Source organism: Monopterus albus, unplaced genomic scaffold, assembly GCF_001952655.1.
Source record: "Monopterus albus unplaced genomic scaffold, M_albus_1.0 scaffold40.1, whole genome shotgun sequence".
In the NCBI taxonomy this organism is placed as follows: domain Eukaryota; kingdom Metazoa; phylum Chordata; class Actinopteri; order Synbranchiformes; family Synbranchidae; genus Monopterus; species Monopterus albus.
In genome coordinates, this window is record NW_018127920.1 from 3,327,973 (window position 1) to 3,342,070 (window position 14,098).

At 40.2% G+C, this 14,098-nt stretch overlaps 2 protein-coding genes across 3 annotated transcripts in view; one reads left to right on the forward strand and one right to left on the reverse strand.

Annotated features, from left to right (window-relative positions):
- Nucleotides 1–11,889, forward strand: part of abca2 (ATP-binding cassette, sub-family A (ABC1), member 2) — a 136,441-nt gene extending 124,552 nt beyond the window's left edge. For both annotated transcript variants that reach the window (XM_020599227.1, XM_020599228.1), the window contains 8 exons: nucleotides 2,717–2,858; nucleotides 3,747–3,881; nucleotides 5,095–5,198; nucleotides 5,316–5,408; nucleotides 6,545–6,647; nucleotides 8,245–8,373; nucleotides 8,464–8,673; nucleotides 10,266–11,889. In XM_020599227.1, the coding sequence (XP_020454883.1) occupies nucleotides 2,717–2,858; nucleotides 3,747–3,881; nucleotides 5,095–5,198; nucleotides 5,316–5,408; nucleotides 6,545–6,647; nucleotides 8,245–8,373; nucleotides 8,464–8,673; nucleotides 10,266–10,301 (952 nt within the window). In that variant the 3' untranslated portion in view covers nucleotides 10,302–11,889. The remainder of the gene's footprint in view (nucleotides 1–2,716; nucleotides 2,859–3,746; nucleotides 3,882–5,094; nucleotides 5,199–5,315; nucleotides 5,409–6,544; nucleotides 6,648–8,244; nucleotides 8,374–8,463; nucleotides 8,674–10,265) is intronic.
- Nucleotides 11,890–12,985: 1,096 nt separating this feature from the next.
- paxx (PAXX non-homologous end joining factor) overlaps nucleotides 12,986–14,098 on the reverse strand; it is a 7,870-nt gene continuing 6,757 nt past the window's right edge. The window contains exons 6-7 of the mRNA XM_020599229.1: nucleotides 13,522–13,615; nucleotides 12,986–13,437 (exon numbers count right to left, since the gene is read on the reverse strand). Of these exons, the coding sequence (XP_020454885.1) occupies nucleotides 13,389–13,437; nucleotides 13,522–13,615 (143 nt within the window). The 3' untranslated portion in view covers nucleotides 12,986–13,388. The remainder of the gene's footprint in view (nucleotides 13,438–13,521; nucleotides 13,616–14,098) is intronic.

Here is a 14,098-nt window from a genome sequence, read left to right on the forward strand (position 1 = left end):
TGTTTATTATTCTCACTTTAACAGGTGAAAATAAATAAGTGAGATGGGAAAATCTTTGTTTTTTTATTTAGTTGCATGATAATTCTGCACACTAATAGTTGCCTAATAATGGTGTACATGTAGATATTCTCTTAAGAAAGCCAAAACTTCACTTTTACTACTTAAATGTTCAGGTTTGAGGGTTTGTTAACATTTTGGATTGACCAAGAGCACTGTAGTTGTGCAATAACAAAATTAATCCTCAAAAATACAACTTGCCTAATAATTGTGCACACAGTGTATAGACTCATTCAAACTGATGTCAGGTGTGACAGCACACCCAGACTAATCAGCACAAAGACAACAGTGAAACATCACAGCTTGTACACACATATTTTCACCCACTCACCACATCACAATACAAACATGTTATTATAGTACCACACTTATAGATTGCCATCTTTAAGAATGGGGAGAGAAAAGGGAGCTGATGAAATGGGCAATTGCGATTTAACCAACATGTCACGTATATTACAAGGTCTTCTGAATATCAGTTTAGGTGGAGATTTGAAGAAAGGTGCCATTTTCAGATCAGATTTTACAATATACCAATGTTTGTAAATAATTTTACGAAACTCTGTTTCTACATTAGAATAGTTAACACACTACTTCATTTGAGAATGTTTTGCAGGTGTAAGCTTTGTGTTTGAGAGATGTTATCAAAACAACTCCTAACTGCCTCCATCCACCCCTTTTTAAATTCTCTGCTGAGAAAATGATTATCATTCGCATGTACTTGGTTCATTCATCTGCACTGCAGATCCTTTTAGTTCTATGGAATTAACTAAAATGTAATCCTTTAATGAGGGAATATGGGTGAAGACTATCTCCCCATAATATTGTATTCCAATGAGTTGGTTTTTGATAAAGATCAGTATCCGCTTGGTTCCCCACTTTTTGTATTTTCACATCCAGAAAACGGATACACCTGTCATCAAATTTCACAATGAATTTCACGTATTCCTCACAAAAGTTCACATAATGTAGGTGGAACTTATAATATATAAATTGTCATCAGAGGAATCAAACAAAAAAGAAAATGTCAATGAATCATTTATATACCTTTTTCATTCTTTGGAGAACCAATATTGTAAAGTCAGGCTGGGGGAAGAACAGGCTGGAGCCAGAGTTGCCTTTTTCTGGGCTCTGAAGCGATGCTCTTTTATTATAAAACAAGCTGCAAACAGCAACACGCTCAACACTGAACAGAAAGATGACACAAACCCTGCCAAAACCCCAAACTGTTTACAGCCCACCCAGTGAGGCATTATGAGAGACCCCACCAACAGTCTGACTCCTCTGGCATTATTGCAGTCCCACCAGGTGCTCCTCTGCCCCCAAACACCACAATACGTTTTCTCAAACATTCTCATGTAAAGTTAACCTTTACAATGTTTGAGAAAACACAAGTCAAATGTTACAAAAAGGTGCAAGTTAAATATTTGTTCTTTACTGTTTACTTGTATTCAGATAATACAAAATCCAGATGTTTACAAGATAAATATTTCATTCCTTGCAGTGTTGTACTTGTGAAAGGCCCAGATGGGATTGTCTTATTTAGGACTGGTTTAGGTTTCAGATAATAAACTCAACTAAGTGGCATTTTCCCTGGCAAGTGACTTTTTTGTATTTTGTTATAAATATTGTCAATTTAATCATTTTTTACAAAGAAGCATGAAGCTTTAAGTAGCTTAGTTAAGCAAACTAGATTTCTCCCTAGGGTAACTTTACTGTAGTTCAACTTCTTTTGGTGTGAAATAATTGGCAGCTGTTAAGTTAGGCTTTCAAAAAGCTTCCCAACACTGGGAAGCTTCCCAATGCCTTGTCGGCCAGTATCAGTGTTGAACCTCACTAATACGCTCATGGCTGAATGGAAGCAAATCCCTGCAGCCAGGTTCCAATGTCTGGTGGAAAACTTGTAAACTGAGTAGTGTGTGGGTGTCCATGCGGGGAACTGCTTTGGCACCGTACCTCTTCACCCTGCACACTGCAGGCAAAAGTTCTTAGATGACTCCATGATCGCCGGCCTCATCACAGGTGAGGGTGACAAAGGAGTACAGAGAACTGATCCAGGACTTTCTGGACTTGAGTCTGCAGAACCACCGAACTACCTCCAGACCAGATTGGTGGATTTCAGCAGGCTCAGAAACCTCCCTTTGACACCCGTGAACATCCAGGGAATGGACATTGACAGAGTGGACTCTTACAGGCACCTGGGTGTTCACTTCAACAATAAAATGGACTGGTCGATCAACACTGAGGCACTTTACAGAAAAGGCCAGAGCAGACTGGACCTGCTGAGGAGGCTAAGTTAGTTTGGACTTCAGGGAACACTCTTGAGGACCTTCTTTGACACAGTTGTGGCATTAGCTTCACCCCAATTGCATGACTTGAGTGTTATCACAGGTCCTTCCTTCCTGCTCCTAACTGTAACTACTCAACATACCAATGTGCAATGTTGGTTTGATTTGTATTATTATAATTAGATTGTTTATATTGATAATACCTTGTCTCTTACTTTTCTATCGTTAACACTGAGTGCCTTGTTTCTAATCAGAAATTTTGCTGTGTCTCTTGACCTAACAACTAATTTAATGGCTTAACAGTCCCTCAAAGTCACAGTGATAGCAAGCATTTAATGATGTTCCTTACTGTGTGTGTTACTGTGTGTGTGCAGTATCCTAAAGGACCTGCTACATGTGCAGCAGTGTATCGGCTACTGTCCGCAGTTTGATGCCCTCTTTGATGACCTGACAGCCAAGGAACATCTGGAGCTTTACACTCGCCTTCGTGGGATTCCCTGGAAGGACCAGGAGAGGGTAGGCCTCAAATACACACATTTGTTTTCATTACACATGGGGCCTTTACATACATTTCCTGGAGACTTAACCTTACCTTAACCATAGCGACTATGAAGCTAACCCTAACCTCCAACATTAGTAGTACCAGGCCACAAACACACAAATTTGTGTTCACATATGGACTATACATTGACTTACATTCATTTCCAGAAGACTAACCGTAACTTTACCCATAACCACTGCATGTCTAACCATAACCTAATCCTAACCTTAACCCAACCCCGACTTCACACTAAGCTTTAAAATTCACTGATTTACAGTGCATAGTGGGGACCAGCATTTTCCTTCCCACAAGGAAAGTCAAGTCCCCACAATGTGAGCAATGCCAGGCACACACACAATTCTCTTTCTGTACTTGAGTACCCTAATTGACATAATTCATTACTTAGTCTGTGACCATAATCATCACAATTTAATGCCTAATCCCAACCCCAAACCTAATGGTGTGTCTACACAGCAAGTGGTTTTGCTGCATTGTTCAGTCATCTGTCTCACACGTCTGATGGAATGGAGCTTCTTCTTTGATTTTTCTGTTCTTAAATGTGTTTTAATCAGTCCAGCTGTCTGTTCTTCCAAAATACAGCTGAACAACAACAACTCAGTACTGTGCCTGAATGCATCATAGGTAGATACGGGGCACTGAAGTTACTGCGGCTGCTCATGCTACACCTCCTGTGTAGACATCACATCAACCTTATTTTAATCTTAACCTTAAAACCAAGTCTTAGTCTTTGAACAGCTTCAAACATCTGTGAAATCTTCATCCTTCTTTACGTCTGTCCCCTCCTAACCTTGAACAAATGAATCTGCACCATATACTGACATTACCCTGTAACCCTTCTTTAGCTGGTACAGTGGGCTTTAGAAAAGCTGGAGTTGGCAAAGTATGCAGACAAGCCTGCTGGCACTTACAGTGGAGGAAACAAGCGCAAGCTTTCTACTGCCATCGCTCTGATTGGATACCCTTCTCTCATCTTCCTGGTAAGAAGTTTGAATGGATGTGTTTCATGCTGCAAATGTGCAGTACATTCTGAGTTGGCATTAGTACTAAAATTAAATGTAAAGTGAGTAAAAGTTAAATTTTCTATATATGTTCCCATTAGAGGATGAACAGAAGAGGATACTGTCACCACAGTATCTTAGCATATTCTTTCACATTATTGCTTCTAGTTGTTTTAGCTAAGTTATTTAATCACTGAAGTCAATCAAGTCAATCAAAACAGTCCATATTGCTGAGTGATCTAATGTTCAGAGGGAGGTTGTTCTAGAGCTTGAGGGCCACAAAACTCAATCACCCTTGGTTTTAAGTTTTGATTGAGGTCCAGAGACCATAGAGACCTGGTTGAAGAGTAGGGGGTCAAAGGTTGGGGAGTTATGTCACAGCACAACTGGAGCCCTAGACTGGTACAGCTGACTGTCAGTTCACAAACAGAAATTGCCACTTGAAACTAGGAGCAACTGAACAGGCATTTCACGATACATTGCTTATTAAAGCCCAATACTATTAATAAAAACACAGTCAAAAAAATAATCTACTGGGTCACAGTAGAATCATTTAATGATAGGACTGAGTGTGAGAACCCAATATGTGTTCCCAGTCAGCATCAGGTGTTACAGAGGGAAGTAGAAGTAGAAAGATCAGAAAAATGGAAGTCTGACAGGGCAAGAAACATGAGCAGTCACACCATCCAACAAGCTGAAAATAAACCTCTAAATTAGTCAAACTTATTTGGAAAAGAAAATGAAGGCAATTTGTGAAATTATTACTCCGATTATCCACTGCAGATTATGCAACAACAGATTGGGGGATTATTGCCACCATTTCAGGTGTGCTCAATTTTCAGCCTGACTTCTCTTTTAATCTCTTAGAAATGTAACCATGTTTCCAGATCTGACTTTGGTACTTTGGAAAGTAAAAAGCTATAATAACTGTGAACTAGTGGACAACTCAGTTTCATGTGCACACAGCGGAAGGCTAACAGGAACTGTAATGAGAGTCAAGTATAAATACGGTATTGTAGCTAGTTACCCTGTAGGTTTCTGAACTCTGTTTTGTGGGTCGTTTCTGGATGAGACAAAACAAAACATAGCGCATGCACATCCTAAAAACTTGGACCAACAGCAACATGAAGGCAAAAAGCAAACTTAGACTTTTGAAGCAAACTTTTGTTTGTTTGTTTGTTTTTTGTTTCAGGATGAGCCCACCACTGGGATGGATCCAAAGGCTCGTAGATTCCTCTGGAACCTGATCCTGGACATTATCAAGACTGGGCGCTCTGTGGTGCTGACGTCACACAGGTGAGGTACCTTGGTTCTCACATGCAGTGGTATTTTGCTGGAATACTTCTTACTTTTGTGGCTACTTTTAACCTCTTTTTGTATAGTTATTACAATATTACATGTGGTCCTCTGCAGCATGGAGGAATGTGAGGCTTTGTGCACGAGACTGGGAATCATGGTGAACGGCAGGTTTAAATGCCTGGGCAGCATCCAGCACCTCAAGAACAGGTCAGGAGGATTCCACCTTCCCCTTGTCATTTATAGATGTGATCTAATCTCCATCATTTTTAACAGAGTTTGATATTAACAGCTGACATTCATTCTCTGGTAAATCGACTGCATTTATATAACACTTTTTCTTGCACTAGACCTTTTTACTACCAACCAAAAGGACAATATCTGTAACAATGTATAAACAAGCTGAAGATAACCTTTTATGAAAACACAACTATTAAGATAAGAAAGTAAATTCAGGCCTGTTGTATGTCTTTTGATACTGAAACCATACCTTCATGTACTTTTAAATGCCCTTTTAACTTAACTGTTTGCTCCTTGAATTGAATTAAAGCTCTGTATGCAGCATATAACTATAATGTGTTATATTGTTAGTTTGCATGTTAGCACCAGTAGTAGAGGAAATATTCACATCCTTAGCTTAAGTAAAAGTAATAATATCACTGTGTAAAAGTGGAAAAATCTGTTTTAAGGTGTGGGTCAATTAGCGCTGTAGATTGTCTCCTGAAGCAGAAAACCGGCAAGTGGTACTTGTTTGTCACGGCCACACCCATTGGCTTTTGACAAATCATGTGTATAGGTTTTTTAATTGTGTTGTTATTGTCCATTTTAAATACACACTCATAAATGAAAATTGGTTTAAGCTATTGTAACAGTGTTAAGTGCACTGAGCCTCTTTGCACTGTCTGAGACACTGTACCTATCAGGTGCCAAATGGTTTAAATGTTTACAAATCATAATTGGCTACAAATCGCATTCTGAAATTTAGGTGCCATGATCCCACATGTCTCACTCACCAGCTGAAATTTGGTTTTGAATGGTTAAAGCGGACGGGGTGTATAAGCTAATATTCACAAATTTAGATACAGTAGACCCCAGTCAAATGTCACAATACACCACATATCCTATTTGTATATAGCATAGGTATATCTAATACCTATGCTATAGGTATTAGATATACCTATATCACTGAATATTTGCATAAATTAACTCCAGTAACTTCTAAAGGACCTGTTCAAATGCCACCACGGTTGGTTCCAGGGATTGTTTAGTTTTTGGAAAAACTATTTATTCTTTGGTATGTTTAAAAAGCACACTTTGGCAAGCATGTTTTTATGATTATGTTTCAGGTTTGGAGATGGCTACATGATCACAGTGAGGACTAAGAGCAGCTCCAATGTGAAGGAGGTGGTTCGATTCTTCAACAGAAACTTCCCTGAGGCTGTGCTGAAGGTAGGTCATTGAAAAACAACCCCCATTTGGTCACAGGCATTTAGTTCAGTTTAGTTTAAAGTGGGTTATAGTGGAAATTGTTTATGTCTGTACACAAACATTTGTTTAAAAGTGGTTAAAACAACTGAACCATAATGACCTGTTCAAATCCAACAATGTACACTATGTCAATAAGTACGACAGGACGTTTGATGTCATTTGCCTTGTGGTCCAGCAGAGGACATTGTTAAAATTCACTGTCAGCTTGACCACTGTCCTGTTGACTTCTCAGTAAAGTGAGCTAGTAACATTATGTTTGCAAGTACAAAATGTGGGATAGTAGCAAGCAAAGTTGTGCTGATTGGACAATAATGACACAGTGCCTACTCCAGTACAACAACACACATGAGGACTCATCTGCAATCTTGGTATGCAGGTGAGGCACCGAAGTTAATGCTGCCACATACGAGTGGGGCAGCATCTGTTCTACAGCCTCGCCTGATTGTCCTACCCCTGCAGCTTACTTGCTCTGACAAAGACCGATGGGTCGAAATGTATGTTCTAAATACATCATGTAGCTTTCAATGCGCCCCCACAGCACATAACTCAACCAAAGCAGCCAGAGGTACTGCCAGTTTTTTGGTAACTTTTGAATTGATTTGAACGAATTTCGTGTCGAATGTATTTTTTGGACAAGGTGACAGCCCTAGTACACGCTAAGGTGTATTGTAACAGGTCAAATTTTGGTGTCCTAATGTGGCTATACTGAATATTGTCATATTAACAATAGACCTTATTAGTAACAGATTATACATGTGTTTAGTAATGGAAACAAACCACTCGAAAACCATCACCAACTCTGCAGGTGCTCTGAGCTCTTTAGCCTCCTAATGTACAATGTTTTGGTTTTACAGCCCACAGCTTCAGCCTTTTGGTCCAGTCTCATCACTGTCATCAACTTTGTTTCGAGCCAAGGCTAGACTGGGTTTAACAGTCAGCCCTGAGCTCACCCAGAGAAGCCCACCTAGATCGACCAGACACCAACTATTCTTGCACTCCCCTTCAGTAAATACTTACCAGTCCCTACCACCATCACTTAGCTGAGTAATGTCCTATATATTGTGATAAAAATGGAAAATTACATTGTCATATACTTGTTCTTACAAGCACTAATTTTGTCTCCTCAGAGTCAAATCATATTTATAGGCAACCAATTCACTAAGTACCAAGTATTTAGGCAAGACTGAAGTAACCATAAATATCCCCTGACTATTCCATATTCTGGGTACACCAGCATCTTCCCACAGTCCAAAGACATGCAGCTCAGGTTGACTGCCCGTATGAGGCATGAGCATGGTTGTTTGTCAACATGTCAGCCCTGTGATAGACTGGCGACCTATCCAGGGTCTATCCCGCCTCTTGCCCAGTGTCAGCTGGGATTGGTCTCAGTGCCCTGCAACCCTATTCAGGAATAAGTGGTATAGTCAATGGATGGATGAAGTTAAAAGGAATCCACAGGGACAGTGGAACTTAACTACACTAATAAAGTACATTAATATTTAGGGGCACACAACCATTATAAGCCAATATCCAAAGCCACCTGTTGTCATGTTTACAGGAACGTCACCACACTAAGGTCCAGTACCAGCTGAAGTCTGAGCGGATCTCTCTGGCTCAGGTCTTCAGTAAGATGGCGGAGGTGCGGGGCATCGAGGACTACTCTGTCAGTCAGACCACTCTGGACAACGTGAGTCAGTGTGTACCGCTCTGGCTCAGCTACATGCAGACTTTTATAAAGGAACATGGAATCAATAAATCACTTTCTTTTTCTGCTCAGGTGTTTGTCAACTTTGCTAAGAAGCAGAGTGACAACCTGGAGCAGCAGGAGGTATCGCCCCCTGGTGGTGGACAGTCCCCACTGCAACATATCCTCAACCTGCTGAAGTCGCGGCCGGCCAACACAGAGCTCAGTGCGCTGATCAGCGAGGCGCCGGAGGAGCTGGAAAGCGATGATGATGAAGGACTGATCAGCTTTGAAGAGGAAAGGGTGAGTGGATCATATCTGCGGTTTCTTATTTGTATTTATCAGAACATTTTTAAATGTCATAAAGACCAAACACTGTCTCACCTCATCCAGTTTTTCTGTAGAGAAGAGAAACAAAATGTCACTACTCAACCAATTATTCTGGCTGAACATATAGACAGTGCTGGAAAAACTGGATTTTTTCTTAGGAGTTGTAAAAACCCAAGTTCAGTTTTTCCAACAAAAATTTCTCCACTTGTCAGTTGCACTACTGTGATGTTCTGTACACTTTATAATACCTGGGTAAATACCTGGGCCTCTCTCAAATTGGGCCTTTGATCTCTTTCAGGAATAAAAATGGCAGCCTTGAAAGTAGCTGTATAAATCTTACCCATTTTTATCAGTTCAAATTGCCAGCACAAACACTGAAAGGCATCAGATCCCCAATTATGTAGCTACAGTCCTACAGAAGGCAGTGATGCCTGATTGAGTTTGTTTTTTATATCTGAACTGCACAATGCAAGTGCGAAGTGTGAATCATAATCCAGCCAACTAATTAGTTTTACCTCTTTATGAAGCTACAGTCACTTAACCACCTCTAGCCATTAGCTAACTCATTGGACTGAGTGCCAGTACTACATTTTAAAGATGCCATTTTAAAGTTGATGCTGTTTGACAGTAGTTTTTCCCTGCACTGTTAGGATTAGGATGGCAAGAAAAAGGACATTTCAATTACAGTAATAAGTTTTCTGAATGAAAAAAAAGAAAAATACTTCATGCTCCTGAAAATCTGCTAATGAAACACTTGAAAAAGCAGTAAATATTTTGTTACTAAAAGAAGCTGAAATGGCAGGAGACAAAGAGTCATATTGGAAGTAAGTAATGGTGGCAGGCCAGAGGCTATGTCCTGACTGTAGCTCCTAGTATGGGCCAGTAGCAGCTTTTCACTAGACCTCAACATCAATCCTTTTGTATCGTACCATATTTACATTTTGCTTTAGCTTCACAGTAGCTTTATGATAACTACTTATGGATGATCCATTTGATTTGTTTCATATGAATAAATTGTTCATGTATTATACTAACTATAGGCCTATTCTGTAGAATCTTCTAATATACTTTGTTCTCTTTTTTTTATGTTCCACCCATATTGGCTTCCCTTACTCCTTGAATCAGACAGTGTAGATTAGCACTGTTCTGACTGGTCCTCCTTGATAAGAGATTCACTGTTAGTATTCAGATTAGCATCAGATCAACCTGAGTGATGCATCAGTTTGTATCTATGTGTGTGTTCCTCTTTGTGATGCCAGTTGACAATCCCTGACAAAGATGTTTACTTGATCAAAACGTTGCTGCTTTAATATTAAAATTGCTGGGGGCCTAATGCAATGTATGGCTCTTATGTCTGTTTTTTGCCTCAGTTTGCTTTGTGGCCTAGGAACCGGGTCAGGTTTTTTGGATGTGTGTGCCTTACGCTTTGTTTACTTGGTTAACTTTGATCTGTAAAATTGTTGGTTGCATCAGGTTTGCTTGATTTTTTTTTGTTTTTGCAACCCATATCACAAGATTGTGTGTGTGTGTGTGTGTGTGTGTGTGTGTGTGTGTGTGTGTGGCAGGTGCAGCTCTCCTTCAGCACAGACACTCTCTGCTGAGAGTGAGCCGCTTGCTGATCAGAGAGACAAGGAGAGTGACATCTGTCTGGGCTCTGAGGACTGGAGGGGAACAGAGCTGCTGATTTAACCCTGAGAAGGACCAAAACTCTCTGCACCATGGAAGACAGGACCACTAGTTTGGTATTTCAGCCTCTAATTCCTCATCCCAGGAGGACCTGAGACTGCATGACCCACAGGTAGCGGCACAGCAGCAGGAGCACTTTGACTGAGGACTTTGTCCTGGAATGTTTCCATATTCACTTTTTGCAGAATGCATCTCACCAGACGGCTGATGGATGCAGTGGCTAAGCTACCCATACTGACTGAACATAGAATTGTGTTGAATTGATTGTACATGCCCCTTGCCAGAGAGCCTCATGTAACCCTTGTGGGCCCTTGTTACTGTACCAAACTAAACTTGCCTTGAGACCATGCTGTGGTGAAGTGGATTCCCAGTGGTAATGTAAAAGTCTATTTTTATGTGGTGACAAGAATTATTTTGGATATCAATGCAGCTATAGATTACCATGTGAGTTGCTTTGCAGTAACAGAGGATTTAGTAAGGTGCGCCTTGTAAAGTGCCAGGTGTGGACATGTGTGTGAGCTGTCAGCCTTTTCTTTGCATTTGATGTCAGAGATACAGAGGGGATCTGCAGCACATGGCATGGTGTCATCTGGACAGTACCTCTCCTCTATCAAGCTCTTTTGTGTTTATAACAGATCCTTTGTGAACTGGACACAGTGGTATTTTATCAGTGAAGGTGTGAAACTGAAGTGAACTCGACCTTTCCCCTGACATGACTGCACTACCATCACTGTGATACTCCCACATCGGAATACTCTTGTTTTAACCTGGGTACAGGTCCTTTTGTGATTTGCAAGACATTTCTTATGGAATTTGAAGAATTCAAAATGTGCGGCATATCCACATTTAACAACACACGGATGTTTCTCTGTCTAAATGTTGGCATGTGGTTTTAACTGCTCTCACTCATGAGTTTCGTGATAACTGAGTTGTAACTTGTAATGTCAGAATAATTACTGTTTTGCTCCTTCTCACAGCTAATTGCAGTCATATTTTTGGTGATTATGGTACTGGTGGGCATTTTACCTAATTTAATTGGGTTGTTAGTTCTGTCCTCTCTGAGAATGTAAAGCTAGAGGGAAGTTAGTTGCTGAAATATTTGAATTAATACCAGCATCCAAACAAAGCTCTAACATATTTATGACCATAGCACCAACTTGGTGAACTGAAAATTCTTGTTTAAATTGGGTTTTTATGCAATGATAATAAAATCAAAGCTCAGAACATTTCTTTAAAATGGCAAAAAAGAAAAATGAGGTATTAGTGTAATGATTTACAGACAAAAGTATTATGTAGTCAAGCAATGTTAGAGGTAACATAAGTCACCAGCAACGGCATCCCAGAAAAATAATATTTCAAATAGTAACTTTATTCTATACTTATTATGGATGTATAATTCTTTTTGAGGATATGAAGCATCATCAGATTCTCATTTGCAAAAAAACATCTGACAATGACATTGAAGCTCACATATGATTAAAGTTATTTCTGAACTCCTCGGGGCATTGGATGGATGGTTGGTTGTCAAAATGCATTCATTGACCACAGCTACTAAAATCTTTTCTCCTCCACCTGCAAAACACTAGCACATTTTTCTAATGAAACACACTATCATCAAAACTGTAGAAAAAAAAACACTCAAAACAGAACGATGACAAATTTTGTGCATTTCTACAGTAACCACATTGAATATATAGAAAATCTACAGCATAATATTTAAAATAAACTGAGATGTTTATTCAAAACACTGCTGATTTCAGCTAAAAGCCAGCCCAGGTTTTACTGTAGTGACAGAGGACAGCTTCGAGATGGTTTGGTTTGGGAACAGCTGCTTTAGCACAGAACATGACTGTTTAACAGTGACATTCTCAAATCTTCAAAACTGGCTTATATGCACTCCTGTGTGAACGTTTTAGGCACTTGTCTATTTGTCTGAATTATTATATGTTCTGCATTTCCAATTATGCCACTACATTATAGAATGTAACAGGAGGCAACCAAACCAGATGCAGAGTTCAAGTCTGACCACTGACATTTGTTGCAGGTCTTCCTCTCATTTTCTGTCCACTTCTCTGTGACTCACTGCACAAGATAAAGTGTAAAAATGCGTAAAAAAAAAAACATTTTAAAAAAGAATCTGAAGTTGACTACATAGAAAGGCAAGAAACACTCAGAAGACACAAAGACTCCAAGAGAACCAGTTCAACAGGGCCAAGTAGTTGAAATGGATTTAAAGTATTTTTCAAGAATTAAATCTCATTTTCAAAGTTTCACATAATTGGCTGTCCCATTCATTAGGCTATTAATGAATAGTACTTCAAAATGAAATGACTCCCAAAGGGGACAACTCCAAACTAAAGATTAAAATCTTTTTTCATGCCTAAAAAAAGAGTAGGCAGAAAACCAGTCATGACTTGTGGGATCATGCACTCGCAGAGGATTATGTCAGTCTTCTCATAACCTCTAGAGTCCCTGCGTCCTCATATGAGGACCGCACAGCTTGGGTTTCCAAAGCTCAGGACTCTAGAGGATAATGTCATATGTAGATCATAGTCATGTTATCACATAGCTTAAGTGTAAGAAAAGTGGCCACAGCACTTGGAGATGGGTCCCATGGAAAACTAAGTCTCTGGCCCTGTCCTTGAGTATAGTCAGCACAGCTAAAGAACAGTGTGTTGATGAACTTTGCTGCTTTACGGTCAAGAATAATTTGCTGATAGTCCATGTTCTTTATTTCACTTCCATTTAAAATTTAATTCAACCACATGTTAAAAGTTACAGGGTTATTCATGAGGAAGGCCTGAAATTAAGACACTCGTCGCACTGACAGAGTAAAATTACATTTAAAATCATTGATTTCAGTATGAATGGTATGATACAAGCTGTAATTTAAGACAGAAATTGATTTCATAGTGTCATGTTAACAGATTAAAAAATGTTCCTCGTTGCGTGAGCAGCAGCAACATGGAAACACAGAGGATAAGCTGTGTGCTGTCACAGGATCAGTCTTCACCCACATCATCGAAGGCTACGCCAGTCGCCTGCAGCTTTCTGCAAAAAGAACAGTTTCTGGTTTGCTTTCACAGAGATGAGAATAATGCGCATACTGTCAGAGGCTTCTGAGAGACACTGTACTTTTTGGTTCCGGGGTTGATGAGCGAAGCTCCTGGAAGTCGTCTCTTCACCGTGACTGATGGAGCACTGCTCTGCTGCCACCGGGGCTCAAACTCTGAAGAAAGAAAATATCATCTCCGTAAGATGGTGAACCACATTGTCAACAGCATCAATAGTTCACCACATTTACACAGTGGGTGCTGAAAACTCTAAAATCTAACTGACAGAATTGTGGCAGGGCACAGATCTGGCCAAGGTTACAAAAAAAATTTCTGCTGCACTTAAGGTTCCTAAGAGCACAGTGGCCTCCATAATCCTTAAATGGAAGACGTTTGGGACGACCAGAACCCTTCCTAGAGCTGGCCGTCCGGCCAAACTGAGCTATCGGGGGAGAAGAGCCTTGGTGAGAGAGGTACAGAAGAACCCAAAGATGACTGTAGCTGAGCTCCAGAGATGCAGTCAGGAGATGGGAGAAAGTTGTAGAAAGTCAACCATCACTGCAGCCCCCCACCAGTCGGGGCTTTATGGCAGAGTGGCCTGACGGAAGCCTCTCCTCAGTGCAAGACACATGAAAGCCCGCATGGAGTTTGCTAAAAAA